Source organism: Quercus suber, unplaced genomic scaffold, assembly GCF_002906115.3.
Source record: "Quercus suber isolate HL8 unplaced genomic scaffold, Cork oak 2.0 scaffold_70, whole genome shotgun sequence".
Classification (NCBI taxonomy): Eukaryota; Viridiplantae; Streptophyta; class Magnoliopsida; order Fagales; family Fagaceae; genus Quercus; species Quercus suber.
The window spans coordinates 379070-396865 of NW_027069535.1; the positions used below are offsets into that span (position 1 = coordinate 379070).

A 17796-nucleotide genomic window follows, 5' to 3' on the forward strand; every position below is an offset into this window, starting at 1 on the left:
AGATATGATCAATTGTTAATAACTTATAAATAATGTTCCTAATAACTTTTTTTTTTTCCACCATTAATATGAGCCACAACCCTAAGCCAAAGAGAAAGAGATATAGTAATATTAATCCAAAAACTCTTACTAATAACAAACTGGGGGTTTCTTCTTCATCAATTAAGGGAAAAAAAAATTAAGAAAAACCCACATCGATACCTGTTTTTCCTATTCTTCTATTCTTTTCCATTACTATTCTAATTGTTTCCAATTTCAGCCTCCATAGTACCACAGAATCAAAAAAAGTTTCCAACTTTCTAATTTCTTATCAAGCGCGACGCAGAGGCGAACCCACCGGCGTGTTCTGATTAGAAGCCATGGCTTCCTGCACGTACAACTGACTTTGCTGCTGCTGCTGAGGATATTGGGGTCCCATTACCAACGGCCCACCAACGCAGCCACCAGAAGCGGAGGAGGGGTGGTGGTGGAGCCCACCGGGAAGCCCATTATCGTAGATGTAGAGCTCTAGTGGACTATTGTCACCTTCGGGCAGCGAACTACTCGTGGACCCACCAAATCCAATCTTGTTAATGTTGTTGTTCACCATAGACACAGACATAGACATAGACATAGACACAGAGTCTCCTATAGGCGACGCAGTGGTTGAAGCACAGTACTCTCCTCCACCACCCCCACCACCCATCACAACAGAGCTGCACGGCGTCGTATTGTTGCTCGTTATCCCGGTCCCACACATAGCACAGCAACTCAAACCCTTAAAACAAAACAAACACAGTACTGCATTAGCTACTGTTTGGTTGGTGAGAAAGTAATACTAAAAAAGAGAGAAACTTTGCAGCTGCTACCATACATTGGAGGAGGAAGTGGCGGAAGAGCGGAAAGTGGTTCCGTCAGGAAGGACGACCCAGCCAGCCTCACTGGCGAGGTGGCGAAGGAGCTCGTTGATGTCGGCGCGAGGAGAAAGGCAGTAACCGCCGTGTTTCCTCAAGCCCTGAAAGATCTTGGTGGTGATAGCCCTTCTGTTCCTCTCTCTCATCTTCGTCTTCTCCTTCTCGCTCTCTGTCCTCCCCAAACTACTGCCACCATTTGGTCTCTTCATATTCCTTCCCTGATGGGTCCCACTAGCTTCTGCTTCCTCCACTGCATTTCCCATGGCTGCTTCCTTCATCTTCTACTCTCTCTCTCAGTCTCTGTTTGCTTTGTTTCTGTTTTTCTTTTACTTTTGTAGCAGTGGTGGCAGGGAGGGTCTTGGCTTTGTTTTGGGTTTGAGATCGGACGGGTGTGGGAGTGACACGTTTACGGTTGTGATGTGTTGAGAGAGGGAAGGAGATTCTCTATTTGATTTTGTGGTGTACTGATGATATGTACTGTTTCTCTTCTCTTCGTTTTGCATGAGACGGGGAAGGTGAAGGAGTCACAAACGCGTGTTCTGGTTTTGAGAGAGAGCTAAGGAGAGGTACGCGCTGAGATTAGCGCGTGAGGGGGATTGGGATTGATTGATAGAGTCTGGAAGTGGTAACTGGTAACTGGTAAGAGAAAGAGAGAGGACGACGGGTGGGCTTGGCGGCTGAAGTGATAGACTTACTCATTGCTCAAGATCAGCATATTATAGAGTGCCTTTACTTTCTCTGACAAAATTAGTTACTCTATTTGTTTTTACTCAGTTTAATTGGCCCCTTCGAAACTAAATCAAAGATTATATTTAGTCCGCTTTAATTATGTTTTCCTTACCAAAAAAAATAATCTTTTAATTAAAATGTGCTAGTTAATTTATCACAACTGGCATCTGTTTGTTATAATTTAAGTGAAAGGGAGATATGATTATGAAATTTATTTTTCTTTTTTGGTAGATAATTTGATAATTGACACTTGAGAGTGAGAGAGGGGAGTTTGAATTTTGTATATCTTTATTGAAAACATCAAATAGTTTCGTATGAGTTACAAAGCTTTCGGATTAGAAAATTGAATTAATTTTGTATCAATTAATTAGGTCATATATCTTAGTAATAATTAATTTGATAAAATATAAAACTGACCTTTTAACTTTTTTTAAATTTCATTTCAGTCATTTAATTTTATTTTTGTTCATTTTAGTCCTCTAACTTTCAAGTTTATTCAATTAAGATTTTTCTATCAACTTTTGTTATATGTTGTAGTTAATTTTTCAATTTTATAAATTTTTCTTCAAATTTTTTAAATTAAAAAAAATTCAATTAATGATTAAAAAATATTTTCCAGATTTAAAATTTTTTTTTTAACAAAAGTTAACGGAAATGCCTTAATTGAATAATTTGAAACTTAGGGGACTAAAATGAATGGAAGTAAAGTTAGAGGACTAAAATAAAATCTGAAGAAAGTTAGAGGGTCAATTTTTCATTTTAGCCTTATTAATTAATTACATAATTTTGCGTTAGTGTTTTAGCTCAATCAGCTCAAGAGAAAGTCTATGTGCATGTACAATAAATTATCATAATAACTTTATTTTAAATTGCAGTGATTCTATTTATTTTTAGTTTATTTAAAGTTATGGTAGGTTGACATTTTTAATTTATTGTGAAAATATTATGAGATTTTGTCGTGACAAATAAAAGAACTCTTTCACCCAAACATCCAAAGGCCCAAGATTTCATGTGAGAATTTGAGATATCAAATAAGGTTGATGAGAAAATTATTAGATATACTGAGTATACCATGTGCGAAGAGAAATGAGAGGCAACAAGCAAAACTAGTCACATATAATGCAACATAAATAAAATATATAAAAATTGTATCAACTAGCATGTAACCTGTACTATGTGTGGCTACAATTCTACATACACTAAGATTTGAAGATCCTTTACTACAAAAAAATAAATAAATAAATTCTAGATCATATGTTTAGCTATAGTATTTTAATATTTTTAGGTTTTATTTTTTATTTTAAAGCCCTTTATATTGTAGCTTATATTTAACTTAAACATTGATAATTTCATTTAATTTTTTCTTATTTTGAATATTCTATCATATAGTTTCAAGAAGTTCTTTTGATCCTAATCAACATGTATATGCTTACAATTTGGTCAATAATTTATCATTTTTTTAGGTACTAAAACGAAACTAATCAGTTGCCACATGTTGCTTCTAGCATATTACATAGTTCATAAAATGCCACATATTATCCCAAGATCAATTTTAAGGTGATTTAGATCATACGTATTTATACAAAAAGAAAGATTAAATTAGGTGTATAATTAGTTATATATATATATATATGTAGGGTCTGTTTTTGTTGCCCAAGCCCAAAGGATATGAGTTAAAGGCCCAACGAACCCAGAACAATGAATTTGTAGAGAGTGGATCGAAGGTTTAGGTGCTGACCGGCGCTCACGAAGCATGAACTCCTTTCTTTTATTGAAGAAAAAAATACTTAGAACAATTTACAACTGGGGGATGCTCCTCGGCCCATGGCCGAGGAGGCTTTCTCTTCCCCCATTCCAAAAACTCTTCCCCAAAACCCCCCCCCCATATTTACATTTTGCTCACCTTTCTTATATATCCCTCTCTTCTTCCTCCTATTGATCATCTATTAGCCTTCCTCCTGACAGCCTATCCCATCAAAGGTCATATCCGTGCTCAAGTGGTTCACCCTGATCGATGTCGCCCTACCAAGAGGTTATATCTCCATTAATGCTGCCAGAGGGGTTAGGTGAACGTATTCAATGCCGAGGTGACAGTTTGCCCAAAGCTTATCCTTCTCCGTACCGAGGTCTCGGACGACCGAGGATAGGGTCATCCTCGGACCCATCATGCGTCCTCGGCGTGGGCCATTTGGGCCTGAGTTGAAGTGGGCCGAGGCTACCCGATTTTTGGCCCCACAATATAAAATATGGTTAATTTAATGTTGGACTCTTCATTTTTTTTCAATGAATAATTAACTTGGCACCAAAAAAAAAACTTAAATTGGATTGGATTGGGTTGGTCAACCATGCATTGTATATCTTAGGTTTTTTTTCCCCTAAATAAATTGTGGGGTTGATTTTATGTCTTTTTTTCTATTTATTTATTTTTGATTAAATTGACCCGCATTAGTACGAGTATACAACCTTAACAAGGGGGAATCTGGGTAACTAAACTCCAAAATCAAACTTTATAGTTAGTTGGCCCGGTTGCGAAGTATATAAGATAATAGCATCTCGAGCCTAAAAGGGTCGATTTTCGGTCAGAAATCGACCCTTTAAAAATCGGTTTCTATGTTTTGACGTGGAAAGTATCCTACTGGAAATCGAGTCTTATAAACTCGGTTTTTATATAGAGCCTTAAAAGCTCGATTTTAGTAGCTTGATATGCCACGTTTACGACACATAGATCTCGAGGTTTAGAGAGTCTGTTTGATAAAAGTGAAATCGAGTCTCAGAAACTCGATTTTCTAACAGTGATCAGCAACTGACACGTGGTCTGTCTCTCAGTCCTTCAGGTCACTTCATTTGTCCTTGTTCAGTTCACTTTATTTGTCTCATATTTTTCTCTTACATGTGTTCCTAAAGAGCAACAATTTCACGTGAAGAAGTTCACTTCAGCTCTGTCTCTCAGTCCTTCAGTTCACTTCATTAGTCCTTGTTCAGTTCACTTCATTTGTCTCATATGTTCACTGCATTTTTCTCTTACATGTTCACTCACCTTTGCTTAATTTCAAAGCAGCTTAACTGAGTCTTCCCTCTCTCACTCTCCCTCTCACTCTCATACAATCCCAGCACATCCTCATGTCAGGTAAGGGTCTCACTCTCTTGTTTGTTGTTTGGTGTAAGGGTCTTTAATTTATTTATATATATATATATATATATTTTTTTTTTGCTTGAGTATGAAATTATAATCATTGATTTGGTGATGTAATTGCTTCATTTTGGTTTTGCCATCTACTAAAAATATCAAATGTTGCTCCAAAAAATAAGAGCTGCCCCTTACAAAAAAGTATTAAATAATTTAAGAACGTTGAGATCTATTTCAATCCAATTTTGACCACTTCAGTCCATTTAGTCAATTTTGGTCCATTTTGGTCCACATTGGTCCATGCAGGTCACTTTGGTCATTTGCTCTTTTTTGTCCACTTCGGTCCACTTCGGTCTCTTAAGTCCACTTCAGTCAATTCGGTACATTCAGTCCACTTTGGTCATTCACTCTTTTTGGTCCATTTCGGTCCCATAGGTACACTTTAGTGCATTCAGTCCAATTTAGTCTATTCGGTCCATTTTGGTCTATTAGGTCCACCTTGGTACATCCAGTCCACTTTAGTCCACTTCAGTCCATTCGGTATATTCAGTCGAGTTTGGTCATTCACTCTTTTTGGTCCATTTCGGTCCTATAGGTACACTTTAGTCCATTCGGTCCATTTTGGTCTATTGGGTCCACCTTGGTGCATCGAGTCCACTTCGGTCCACTTCAGTCCATTCGGTCCATCCAGTCCAATTCGGTCCAAGTTAATATAAATCATAAGAAAATAAAATAGTCATTTAACATAAACGTGTAATGTGATAAAACCACTGAAATCCCATCAATTAGAGTAAATATTATTCTCTAAACTCTGATTTCATTTTTTTGCTTGGGTATGAAAGAATGATTGATATATATTTAAGATGTATTCTTGGTTTATTTGTATTGTTAGGTTTTTAATGATTATATTGTTGTTTGGTTTGATTTTTTTATTTATATTTTTGTTAGAGCTGATTTGAAATTTTGCAATGGGATGACTTTTGTCTTTAGATTTTATTTTATTATTATTTTTTTTTTTTGTGTTAGTATGAAATGATAATGATTGTGTGCGTGTATGTGATGTGGGGTGAGTATACAACTAGTAAAATATAGGACTACTAAAAGTCGTATATTTTATAAATATATAGATAGAAAATTTTTTGTAATTGATGTTAAATGAAAGAGAGAAAAATATGTCACTAACATATTATACTTGACTCTCTAATAGGTTCACAATCTCTGAAAAATATTGAGTTAAATGTATATTTCGGTGGACCTCTTGACAATCCTGGAGGGATTGATGGATTCCCATTTAGAGGGGAGGGTATCGAATGCTACTATATGATGATACGTCGTAAATTGAAGACGTTGAATGATTTGAAGAGGAAAATAATGGAGGAATTGAATTTGAACCGTGCTTGGTATGACATAAAGATTACTTATCGATACCCACAAGAAGTCCTTCATGAACGGATAAATTACGGGTATATGGCAATCACAGAAGACAAACATGTAAAAATGATGTTTAATAGGATCCAGAAAATGCCCCAAGTAAATGCTGCTGAGTTGTACGTAAGTTTGGAGGCGCTTGCAGAAGTTTATACTGAGACGGTGCAACAAACAACGACGTCTTTACAATTTACAGCCCTAGATGATGGATGCACTATAATGGGAGATCATACAACGGGAGGGTATACAATGGGAGAGTATACAATGGGAGAATATACAATGGCAGGTTATACGCTCCCCAGTCAAGATCATGTTGCCAATACTGGTGAAACCGTCCACCCTCAAGAGACACATTTAGAAGAGGAAGACGAAGACGAAGATCATGCTATGAATGATGGTGAAAATGTTGATGATGTGGACGAGTACGAAGAGAGGATTGACCGAGGCGACTTTGAGTACGATGTGGATGACCATGAAGTTGTTCCCATTTTTGAAGAGGAAAATATGGAGAACCATGATGAACGTGATGCAGACGATGATATTGGCGTCCAGTATGATACAAATACGACTACTGCCTATGCACCTCCTAGCGAGTCCTTTTACGCAAATACTTGGGAAAATATGGTTGATCCTTCAGCTCTTCAGATACCATTAGTTTCTACTTGGGAAGATGGGATGCATTTTAGTAAAGGGTTGACTTTTGCAAATAAAGCGGCTGTGAAGCGTGCATTGATAATATACGCAGCAAGTGATAATAGACATTTTATTATCCGCAGGTCGACCACAACTAAATTGTGCGCCGCATGCATTGACACCAACTGTAAGTGGTACGTTGGGGCATTCAAGAAGGATAAACTTAATGGTTTGTGGATGGTCACATCTTATGTGGGTCCACATACTTGTATACCCTTTGGTCGGCGAAGAGACGGTAAAATGATGGATTCTAATTTTGTTGCATCAGAAATTATGGGGAAATTGCGACAAAAGCACACTACTCCTATTGATGAGCTATGGGAGATCATACATACTAAGTATAACCATGAACTTTCTTACTATAAGGTATGGGACGCAAAACAAAAGGCAATTGCTAAGATATATGGGGATTGGGAGGAGTCTTACCAGAGGTTGCGAAAGTTGTTGTTGGCATACTTGGATCAGGATTCGGGTACCCGGTACAGCTATTACACCATACCTAGGGGCATAGATGATACTACGTTACTGCGCTATGTATTTTGGGCATTCGCTCCATGCATTGCTGCATTTAGATTTTGCAGGCCGGTGATCAGTATTGATGGGACTCATTTGTATGGTAAATATCGAGGGGTGTTGATGATTGCAATGGCAACCGATGCTAACCAAAAGGTTCTGCCTCTCGCCTTTGCTGTTGTAGACAAGGAGTCAGGGGCTAGTTGGGGATGGTTTTTAGAGTGTCTCAGGACTGCGATAGAGCATGTCATACCTACCGATGGCATTTGTATTATTTCTGACCGACATAAAGGTATCAAATCCGCCATTCGAGAGTGGCCTAGAGGTCAGGACGGAAGAGAACGGGTATTTCACCGATATTGCCTTCGACATGTTGCTAGCAACTTCAACACACACTTTGATGACCCGACTCTAAAGGCATTGGCTTTGAAAGCTGGATATGCGACTAATGAAGCTAAATTTGAATCCATAATGCAAACCATTAAGGATGTTGAGATTAATATGTTGAGGGGTGTAAGACCTGATGATCCCAATATTACACGCTATATGCCATATACATATCTAGTGAGTTTGGATGCGGAGAAATGGACCCAGTCACATGATGGTGGAAGACGTTACGGGGCAATGACAACCAATATCTCTGAGTGCTTTAATGGGGTACTTAAAGGTGCCCGCGGTTTGCCCATTGCTGCAATGGTTGAGTTCATTTGGTGCAAACTTGTTGCATATTTCCACGATCGAAATAAACTAATTACTTCTGATCTCTCTCAAGGTAAGGTGTGGAGTGATTATGCAATGGGGATCTATACCAAAAATGAGCAGAAAATTGTAGGACACACTGTGAGGAATTTTAATCATGAACTTGGTATATATCAAGTGGTTACCCCGTACAACGACCATAGAGGTGGAGGGGGAAACCACAGTCATGACGTGCGCATATTTGCTAGAACATGTGGTTGTGGAAAGTGGGAAAACATTAAGATCCCTTGTTCACATGCAATTAAAGTTCTTCAAGGTCTGCACCTCAATGCCACAACCTATATTGACCCATGTTACAGTTTGAAGAACGCCACTGACACATATGCACATCATTTTGTGGTGCCACTGTCAGAGTCATTGTGGAGGGACGTTCGCGGACCACGGTGGGTGCCTGACCCACAGCTGTTGCGAGCCAAAGGTCGTCCTGTGAAGTCAAGATTAAGGAATGAAATGGATGGGGTACGGCGAGAACGGGGAAGCCAGAGGGAAGATCCGGACTTGAGGGAGATTCAACCGAGGCAGCGATGCGGAGTGTGTCATGAAGAGGGGCATAACCGCAGAAGATGTCCCAATTCACGTGGGGCTTTGACAAGCAGTTCCCATGGGGCTTCGACAAGTGGTAACGTTACAAACTAGGCAAGTGTTGTCACTGTTTTTTTATAATATGCTTAGAATTTCATTTGGTTTTTACTCTTCGCATTTGGGAACTAACGACTGTACAACAATGTTTGTCAGGCGACCGGAGGCTCGATTTTGGAATGGCATTGTACGTGGGACTTCAGGTTATCTTCAATATGGACAAGTGCTAGGTGACTATGTAGACTATGTTGTATCGAGTCAATTGTTATTATGTTTATGGCTGAATGTTGTTGTAATTGAACTATTTGTTATCCATTGTACTCGTTACATTAGTTGTGTTGTGCAACGTTTGCCTATAATGTCGAAAATGATAGTACTATGGCAAGTTCAATGATAGCTAGTAATGGTGTTTTTATTTGTGTGCCTTATGTAGAGGTTAAATCTGTTTGGTATGTACAGCATAGGGCAACGGTATTGCCCATGAACAGTAACTTGCTTAATCTCATGTGCTCTCCCTTTTACTAGTGGTTGCAGAAACATATAGATATATACATATATATATATATATATATATTACGCTCGTGGGGTAAGGAAAAAGAAGTTCCTAGTTTGTGGATCTGGGTTTAATGCAGGTGGGAGAAGGAAAAAATAGTGGGGAGGGGAAAAAAAAATTCCCAGTAAAAATCGAGTTTTAGAGTGTTTGATTTATGGTTTATCTTTGCTATTTTAATGCAATATTAGCTGATTTGGTAGATGTTAATTGAAAATATTTTAGTGTTTTACTTTTCGATTATGGTGAATCTTAATGTATTTTTGTTTATTTGAAATAGTTCATAATGGGGTATTGGATTGGTTTCGTTTGTCTGATAGACAAAGTGCTTCATATGTATTTCATAGACCAATAATTGTGTATACAACTGCAAATAACATAGAAAAAGTAGAAAATAAATATGTTTCTTGCCCCTTCTACTCCTCATTTGTTTTTAATAGTGTGACAGAACAGCTATTGGCCTCCCTTAACTTGTTACTCGGTAGATATTGTTTAAGCTATCAATCATTTCTACTCCCTCCAACAAAACAGCTCGTATTGCTCAAGTTCTCTGCTATTGTGACCTATTTTATCTTTTATATGTTAGTGTAGTTATCTTTTATATGTTTTATATGTCGTTTGTCATTTCAAAGCTTTGCTTTGAAAAAGTGCAATTGGACATTGCCACCTTTACGTTGCATTTGGACGTTGGAGAACTACATTCTTTGTTTTAATTTCAATTGTTTACTTGTCCAAAAAAAAATTGCAGTTTCAAACCACATTACCACATGGGCACTAAGGCTCTCTTACACAAAACGCTTAGGTTCCACATTAGTAAAATTCAGCCATTAAGGCTTACAATAATCAACAGTCACACAATGAAACTAAACAATAGTTTTTATGAATATACACATGCACAGCACAAAAATAAATTATTTATTTCCCATGAAGTACGAAGCACACTAAGGCTCCCTCTCTTAAAAAACTCATTCAGGTTTTGCCTTTGTAAAATTCAGCCACTAAGGCCTACAATACACACAATTACAGAGATTACAGTGTTTTCCCCCATTAACAGCCTTTGTTTTTTCCTCTGCATAGCACACTAAGAATTTATAGGAGTGAACTCCTAAATTTTATTACTTTGCCTCAAAGTACAAAGGACACAGGCTTTTTTATGCACAACATTTAAACTGTATTTATCCAATAATAAAATACGCATATTGTGGAGAACAAATTATAGAAAATTGGAATCTTGTGGACAAAATTACATGTAGTAAAGGTTAAAAAATTACTCTGTTCATAACAAATGGGTCCTGAAAAGGATAAACTAAGTGTCAAATGTACAGAAAGGGCAGTCCCACATAGTGTTGTGCCATTCTGATGATGGTACTCACAAGACTCTGCTCACCGTGATAATAAGCTGAATGCTCAAACACATAACCAGAAAACTGGGCAACTTTTGCTTCCTTCACAAAGTTCCTCTTGAAAGAGCATAACAGAATCTTCCTTTGGCCACGCAAAAGGCCATCAACCATGGAGAGTACCAGATGTTTAGTTAGACGGAATTAAACTTTCTACATTATTACTAACATATAAAACTATTTTCAAAGAGATCTAGAACGTTTGTACCATGACCTCTAGCTTACAGTATCTGCTGCCACAGCAATTTATGTGTCAATTTTGACAAATTTTACTTGGAGGACTCCACAACAAACGTGACATTAGACAAGCCTGACCCATAATGAATTATGGAGTTAACAAGTGCACAAATTGGATTCCATAATCCATATTGGTAATGGATTAAAACTTCCAAGGGAATAATTTGTTTAAAACCGATTGCTCCATTGTTGAAATTGATGTGTTTAACAGAAATTTGAACAATACTCCACGGTTCATACGGAGTACAAATGCATTAAAATCTGTTGCGAAATACATAAACTTAGAAGGAAATACATTTTACTTTTTTCCAATTAAAAGCGAGTAATGTATATGCAACACCTCTCTCATGTGGGGGTGAACACAACAAAGGGGAGATCCATATCTATGTGAGAGGAATGTATACCCATTATGCAATATACCCCCTCCGAAACCAGAGGGAGAATTCAGGTAGGCAGTATGTGCCTAATAAGTCATAACAATAGAACACCTGGACAAGCTAGTGGAAGAAACAAATTCAGAAGCCTAGATGTCTGTAACCACTGTCACAGATGGCAGATGCTCATATGGCTCAAACACCACTATGACTCCAACCAAGCTGGATCCAAACTTTAAACGCTACCAAGCCTGATGCAATCTCACAAAGGAGTGAGTCAACAGCTAATAAACCTGCCAATGGATTTTGGAAAAATGTGTGCAAGTCTCAAAGGATTCAGTGGGGGGAGGAAGCAGAAATAGATTGCAATGAGGGAAAAAGGAAGACACCAAAATGATTCTCAAAACACAGTATGAAACAATTATGCATTAAATGTAACTTTGTGCTTAACAGTAACTGAGCTTTGTAACAAATGTTTATGCATATAGAATACGGAACTCTTGATTGAATTATCCAAACAACCACAAAACCAATATATTACATAAAATGACCCCAGCAAGTTTTCATTGTTTACATAAAAGAAGACAGCACTGCTTCGTCCAAATTACAGGTTCCACAAAAATCAATAAACAGTACTTCCATTTTGCAGATATGCCAGCATATCTCAGTTACCGCCACCACCAGCCGGTCCTCCACCAAAGAGGTAGCCCAGAGAAGATCCACCACCAGGGGCAGAATGGACCTTAGTAGAGGGCCGATCCTGCATCCAGGAATAAAACATATCAATCTTTATCCTTATTTTTTAGTAAGTACTTATGCTAAGTTATTTACCTATTTACAGTTTAGTTATATCGGGAAAAATAACTCAACTGTAACATTAGTAATATTCAATTACCTACTACATAAGCCACAAACGTTAAATACCTTCTCTCAACTCCATAATGTCCCCAAAAAACTTGATAAGAATTGTAATCAAATCTACTTTTGCAAAACTGACGTTCATTAACATAATGCTTAATACTAGCAAAAAGAAAACATCATCTTGAACCTCAAAAAGGGTAAAGATTGATGCTTTAAAGACAATTCTTTCTAAATATTTATAATCAAACTTCATGAAAACAAAGATAAAGCAGAGATAAACAAAGCCCTTCACGTATGATTCAATGTATGATACACAAGCTGAGACTAAATATACACATATTGGAAAATGAGGTATCGAGTGTTCTCGCCATTCTACCAAATTACAAGGCTGTTATATCCTTAACAGGCTCAAGTACGAGTCTAAATGCAGAGCTCTTCCTTCAAAAACATCTATAACCTAAACATTATGCTGTGAGAGAGAGAGAGAGCGAGAGCTAGGGAAGGGAAAAGAAACCTTCAAACATTCAGACTCCCCGGCAGCATAAATCAATAACAGCAAAAACAAAAATTGGAACACAAAAAAGGGAAAAACAGGTCTGAAAGATGAAAAGAAACCAAAACATATGAATATTGCATGCAAAGCATTGCAAAACAAGTGGCAACAGCAATCGATGTTATAACTTATCTTTTTTTTTTGGTCCTTATTTCTAACCAAACCTTTAAATATATTGTTATTAAAATACTAATAACAGCTTTAAGTGAAAAAGATGCCAGCTTTTGCAACTGCGTCTACTCTTTTAATGTTACACAAAATTTTGTACTATTTTTAGAATGACAATGTCCCTGTGAATTGCATTAGGAAAGAGGCAAAGATATCGTGAGTATAGTCATACCGTGATGAAATTCCCAGTGTTTTGACCATCTGCTCGCATGTAGTTATTTGTAGAAGTACTATGGATACCAGCAGGGATCTGCTTGGTAACATCTACTGGTGGAGAAGCCGCGGCAGGTTTGGGAGCAGGTGAATTATTCACAGCTGGCGCTTCACTTGGAGCAGCTTGAACATTAGTTTGGACAGGTTTAGGAGCAGGAGCCTCTCCACTGCCAAACAAAAACAGGGGGTGAAAAAAAAAAAAAAACAAAAAAGAAGCACAATCACCCCACGCTCACAACTCACAAGATTAACAAAGCTCACCAAATTTCTAGTTAAATACCTACATTGTCTTCACCAAACCCCCCTTTTTGGTTTAATCTAAGTTAATACCATAATTATGACAATCGAAATCCACCTCAGTTTTGCTCACTTACTACATTAAATGTATATCTCTATAACTATCAAAAGAGGCATAAACCCAATTGCATACTATTAACAATGGCAAAAAAATTTCATCCAACAACAACAAAACCTTAGTCCCAAACCTATGGGATCAACTATGGATCCTCAACAGACTAATCAGGATTGTTCACATGCACTCTTCTCAGCCATTCTAACCTACCTAAAACCACACCTTAATTAAATGTCCCTTTATTTACTTCTTCTACTAGTATTATTTTATGTCTTCCTCAAACTCTCTTTTCATTTCCTCCACTTGAAACCTACCACTGGTCGCGACCACATGAGTAATTTTTGAGAAATTATAATATAACAAGAGCAGATACGAAACCAGAATGACATGGGTACGACGCCCCAGATGAAGTTTGCACATTACCAAACCATTCAGATAAATTTCATCCATTTCACATAAAAAGAATGAATTTTTCACATGAATAAATAAAGAAAACTGATCAGACACACCCATGCACGCATAAAAAAAATTCCCCCATCAACTTACCAATGTGTCTCCAGTGAAAACAGCTGGGTCTTCTTCCTCTTTGCTAGTCACATAATAACTAATGTGACAATTGGTGTGGCTGATTAGAGCAAGTCAAAGACACACAGATAAAGTTAAAAACAATAAAGATGTAAGGCATACCCGTGCAAAACGCTAAAACCAATATGTCTCAGATAAATAAATTGGCAATAAGCTTTAGCTGCAATGGCACTTGGTTCTTTTTTCATAATAATGGGATGGAAGGTGAGGTCAAGAGCCATTGGTGGGTATGTAAGAATCTGGTGAGAGCATCATATTCATAGACATAGCATGGTGGAGTGCAGGGATAGGTTCTTTCTACCCACATGTTTAGATTTTCCAGCATGATCATAGAAATTAAATAGAGAGACAAGGTGGTGTTTTGTGAACAAAGTACAGAAAAATATACCACCCCCAAAAACAGGGGGTTAAGTCTTGAGTTGACATAAAAATAGAAGATTAAATCTGAGAAGCATTAATGTTGGAAGTAAAACAAAAAAAATCAAATCATGCTTATTGAGCTACTTATGCTGGAGCCTGTAACACAGTAGCAGAAGAAAGCAGCAGACATATATATATATAGTGAAAACAAGAAAGAAGGGGGAAAGTGATTAAGAAGAAGAAGAAGAAGCATACGAAGGAGTGTGAAGAGAGAGTATATTGAGATGAGCACCAAGAGTGATGTTATCACCGTTTTCCAGTTTACCAGTGCAACCCTTCACGTTATCTAACGAACCACCATAAACCTTAATCCCCGGTAGCAGCTCCTTTATTTTTTCATTTCCACCAGCATGATCCCTAATTTATTATTTACTATTAATATCACCAGAACCAGAAGAAGAAAGCAGTCAAAAAAAAAAAGAAAGAATTGGAATGCCATACCATACATACATACATACATAAATACCAGTGATGGTGTGTGGTGAGAACGAACTTGAGAAGGACGCCGTGTTGTTTGGCAAATTGTACTACCTTCTCAGCCTCTACTGGATCCACTACTGCCGCTTCTTTTCACCTCTCATCGATTATGCTGCGCAATTTAATTTGCAACAAATCAATCGCCCTAATTACTAATAATCAAATTTCTCATCGAAATTCTAAGCAAAAAAGGATTAACTTACAGGTAGGAGTAGTTGTCCTCCAAGCAAGGAACGTGGTATACTTTCATATCTCTCCCTCTCTCTCTCTCTGCTCCTCCAACAACCGCTACGATCTTTTCTTCTGCTTCTTCTGCTTTCTAATAATCAAACCTCTCCTGCTTCTTCTGCTTTCATGGACTCGTAAACATGAGTTGGACTCGTAAACATCTTGTGAAACCTCACACTTGGACCCAAAACTGCTTTCACGAACTGTCAGGATTTCTTTAGTTTGGGAATCAAAAGTAGGGTTGTCAATAAGAGCATTGACAAAAACCCACAAGTAGTTCTTCACATTATGGGCTTTGATGTTGGCATTCTTATCTACAAAATTCATTATATGGTTTGTAATTTGATTAGTGATATAATCAACATGAGTTCCATCCTTGGTTGTGGCAATCGAATTCACAAAGCTGACCTGGTTAAAAAACCAAAAAACCATGTAAGTCTCACACAATTGCAATTTCAATTGACTCATTATTCCCTTTGCTTCAAAAGGCGTAGGTACCTGTTGAAACTGCCTGTCACTAAGATTCATGCATATCTCCCACCTATCATTAACTTTCACATGATAGCTGAGGAAACAAATGATTCTAGTAAGCAATTATTACTATGAAGGGGGAAAATACAAATAAAATAGAAACATTCAGAGTTTCATAGAAAGAACCTTCCAGGTTTATCAGGTTTAGATTTAGCAGCAGACTCTAAGTAGAGATTATCATAATCAGTAAATGATTTTATGGGGAACTGAGTTCCATTCAGTTCAACCTTCACAGACTTCCCAACGCACCCAGCCAAGTCAAACACCCGCTTTTTCATCAGCGCAACCACGTCGTCCTCAACGTAAGTCATGTTAAATTTTGCCAAGTCAGGCTTAAATGAAACCTTACTCCAGTTCTCACTCTCTTTGCACTTTGAAATTACTGGCTCAGATTTCGTTCCCATGTTGTTGGAAAATACCTTCAGATCACCAAAACCATGTTACTGAATTAGCACATTGATGATATGCAGCCTTCTTTGAAGGGAATAAGACTTAATCTAGACCAGGATGCTAAAATTGCTGAACGAAATATCTATGAACTACATTAAACAATAAATTTCAGTGACCAATATTATGTCTCCACAAAGTGAACAGAACTCTAAACCACATTAGGCAATAAAACACCCACAAATGTATGAACTATTAACATTTTAATTATAATATAATCACTAAAATAACCCATGAAACCCAGAACCTTGTGCATATGCATCTAGACAAGAACCCTTCTATAACTACACAACAGTAATACTTTTGTACAGTTTTTTTCTTTTTATTTGATAAATAAGCCAAGTACTAAAAAACATAAAATTAGCAGCAGCACTACGTATCCTACCGGTCTGATTGGAATTGCTTTAAATGCATTGGCACTGCAGTAGAACGTTTTAAAGTTCCGCTTCAGCAGCAGCAACATTCTCTTTACGTTTAATGATTCGTCGTTGACGAGATTCCCTTGCATCCTCACCTCTTCCATTTCTTTATATTTTCCCCTCGGACCCCGAGGGAAAAATATAAAGAAATGGAAGAAGAGAGGAAGCAAGAAGAATGTCGGCAACGATGAATCATTAAAGCTAGGGCTAACTTTTGCTGATGCTGAAGCAGTAGTTGACAACCTGGCCGCATATGACAACACCATGGGATGAACTTCTTGCTAACTTTTCTAGCCAATTGTTGATGTTTGCTGCCGGGGTGGGTGTTTTGTCCGGGTTGCTGAGAACCTGCCATAAATCACGTTCAATGTTTTATCTCTCTCCAATATTGCTACTTTCTAAGGATTTTAATCAATACTATTAACAGTTTTTGAACCATTTTGGTTATGATCATGATCCAAGACCGTAGGACAGTACTGTTTTACTAGCAGGTCCAGTTCACTAGTCTAATGCACAGGACACTACTCCAAGCCTAACAGTACCAATACGTTAGACTATATTGTAGCAGTTATGCTTACAAGTTCCACTGAAGTGTCTATTGTCAAATTTGCTGACAGAACAATTGACATCTTCACACAGCCAAGCTGGCAAGCTGGTATTACGGGAAGTTCTGAATTCTACAAGTTTATTGTTGGTATAGTGGTTACTGTGCACAAAAAGGAATGGAAAACTATCTTTACATTGAAAAGATTCAGCTACACTCTATTTTGTTTTTCTATTTTTTATATGCATTTCAGCTACACTCCTTTTATGAAATCACGGTATATGATTGGTCTTTGCTGTATATACAAGCTGAGTTCTGAACTATGCTTTACAACTACTCATATATCAGGAAGGTCGTCATTGTGTACTTGGGAAAATCCAATGCAAAATACCTACCATACGTTCCCTCCCTAATAGAGAGAGACAGACAGATGAAATGCACAACACAGAACTCAGAGAGAGCCAAATATATCATTCTACCAAATTAAGAGCAATTGAGCAGAGGTAATACCAAAAATTCATGCAGCCACTTGCTATAGAAGTCAGCCAGAACATCATCACGAGTTTTACCAGGGTTCTGGCCTATGGCCGCCAAAGCTGCAAATTGATCAGTCATATTTGTGGCAGTTCTATACTCCTGCAACGCAAGCTCGGTATACTCTGGAGCTTCAAGTGATGCAAGATACAGTATAGAAAATACAAAACACACAATTAATC

The 17796-nt window shown here is 37.5% G+C and overlaps 4 protein-coding genes across 7 annotated transcripts; 1 reads left to right on the forward strand and 3 right to left on the reverse strand.

Annotated features, from left to right (window-relative positions):
• Positions 1–40: 40 nt before the first annotated feature.
• Positions 41–1606, reverse strand: LOC112038803 (protein BZR1 homolog 4). Its single transcript, XM_024071662.2, has 2 exons — positions 854–1606; positions 41–757 (listed from the first exon to the last, which is right to left on the reverse strand). The coding sequence occupies exons 1-2, from the start codon at positions 1169–1171 to the stop codon at positions 311–313; spliced, it is 765 nt and encodes a 254-aa protein (XP_023927430.1). The 5' UTR covers positions 1172–1606; the 3' UTR covers positions 41–310.
• Positions 1607–5687: 4081 nt separating this feature from the next.
• On the forward strand, positions 5688–9245 carry LOC136067389 (uncharacterized). 2 transcript variants are annotated; one of them, XM_065773156.1, is made up of 2 exons: positions 5688–8761; positions 8878–9245. In XM_065773156.1, exons 1-2 carry the CDS (start codon positions 6070–6072, stop codon positions 8949–8951), a joined length of 2766 nt encoding a protein of 921 aa, XP_065629228.1. In that variant the 5' UTR covers positions 5688–6069; the 3' UTR covers positions 8952–9245. The 2 variants fall into 2 exon arrangements, with proteins under 2 accessions (XP_065629228.1, XP_065629229.1); XM_065773157.1 differs by having other exon boundaries at positions 5689–8778.
• Positions 9246–11786: 2541 nt separating this feature from the next.
• LOC112016647 (protein SPIRAL1-like 1) lies at positions 11787–13629 on the reverse strand. The gene is made up of 3 exons (XM_024049176.2): positions 13611–13629; positions 13037–13308; positions 11787–12042 (listed from the first exon to the last, which is right to left on the reverse strand). The coding sequence occupies exons 1-3, from the start codon at positions 13627–13629 to the stop codon at positions 11947–11949; spliced, it is 387 nt and encodes a 128-aa protein (XP_023904944.1). The 3' UTR covers positions 11787–11946.
• Positions 13133–17796, reverse strand: LOC112016646 (DNA topoisomerase 2-like). 3 transcript variants are annotated; one of them, XM_065773159.1, is made up of 8 exons: positions 17591–17703; positions 16503–16884; positions 15797–16089; positions 15638–15704; positions 15115–15547; positions 14901–15023; positions 14630–14791; positions 13133–14054 (listed from the first exon to the last, which is right to left on the reverse strand). In XM_065773159.1, exons 2-5 carry the CDS (start codon positions 16800–16802, stop codon positions 15200–15202), a joined length of 1008 nt encoding a protein of 335 aa, XP_065629231.1. In that variant the 5' UTR covers positions 16803–16884; positions 17591–17703; the 3' UTR covers positions 13133–14054; positions 14630–14791; positions 14901–15023; positions 15115–15199. The 3 variants fall into 3 exon arrangements, with proteins under 3 accessions (XP_065629231.1, XP_065629232.1, XP_065629233.1); XM_065773160.1 differs by lacking the exon at positions 16503–16884 and having other exon boundaries at positions 17591–17796; XM_065773161.1 differs by lacking the exons at positions 13133–14054; positions 14630–14791; positions 14901–15023 and having other exon boundaries at positions 15345–15453.

What these genes read in the sequence shown, in the direction of transcription:
- LOC112038803 (XM_024071662.2), bottom strand. Translation starts at nt 1,171, where the DNA reads ATGAAGGAAGCAGCCATGGGAAATGCAGTGGAGGAAGCAGAAGCTAGT. An exon ending in CCGCCACTTCCTCCTCCAAT is followed by an intron (nt 758 to 853) that starts GTATGGTAGCAG and finishes TTTTGTTTTAAG; the next exon opens with GGTTTGAGTTGCTGTGCTAT.
- LOC136067389 (XM_065773156.1), top strand. Translation starts at nt 6,070, where the DNA reads ATGATGATACGTCGTAAATTGAAGACGTTGAATGATTTGAAGAGGAAA. An exon ending in CCATGGGGCTTCGACAAGTG is followed by an intron (nt 8,762 to 8,877) that starts GTAACGTTACAA and finishes AATGTTTGTCAG; the next exon opens with GCGACCGGAGGCTCGATTTT.
- LOC112016647 (XM_024049176.2), bottom strand. An exon ending in ACACTGGGAATTTCATCACG is followed by an intron (nt 12,043 to 13,036) that starts GTATGACTATAC and finishes TCCTGGATGCAG; the next exon opens with GATCGGCCCTCTACTAAGGT.
- LOC112016646 (XM_065773159.1), bottom strand. Translation starts at nt 16,802, where the DNA reads ATGGTGTTGTCATATGCGGCCAGGTTGTCAACTACTGCTTCAGCATCA. An exon ending in AAACCTGATAAACCTGGAAG is followed by an intron (nt 15,705 to 15,796) that starts GTTCTTTCTATG and finishes TTGTTTCCTCAG; the next exon opens with CTATCATGTGAAAGTTAATG. An exon ending in GTGACAGGCAGTTTCAACAG is followed by an intron (nt 15,548 to 15,637) that starts GTACCTACGCCT and finishes TTTTTTAACCAG; the next exon opens with GTCAGCTTTGTGAATTCGAT.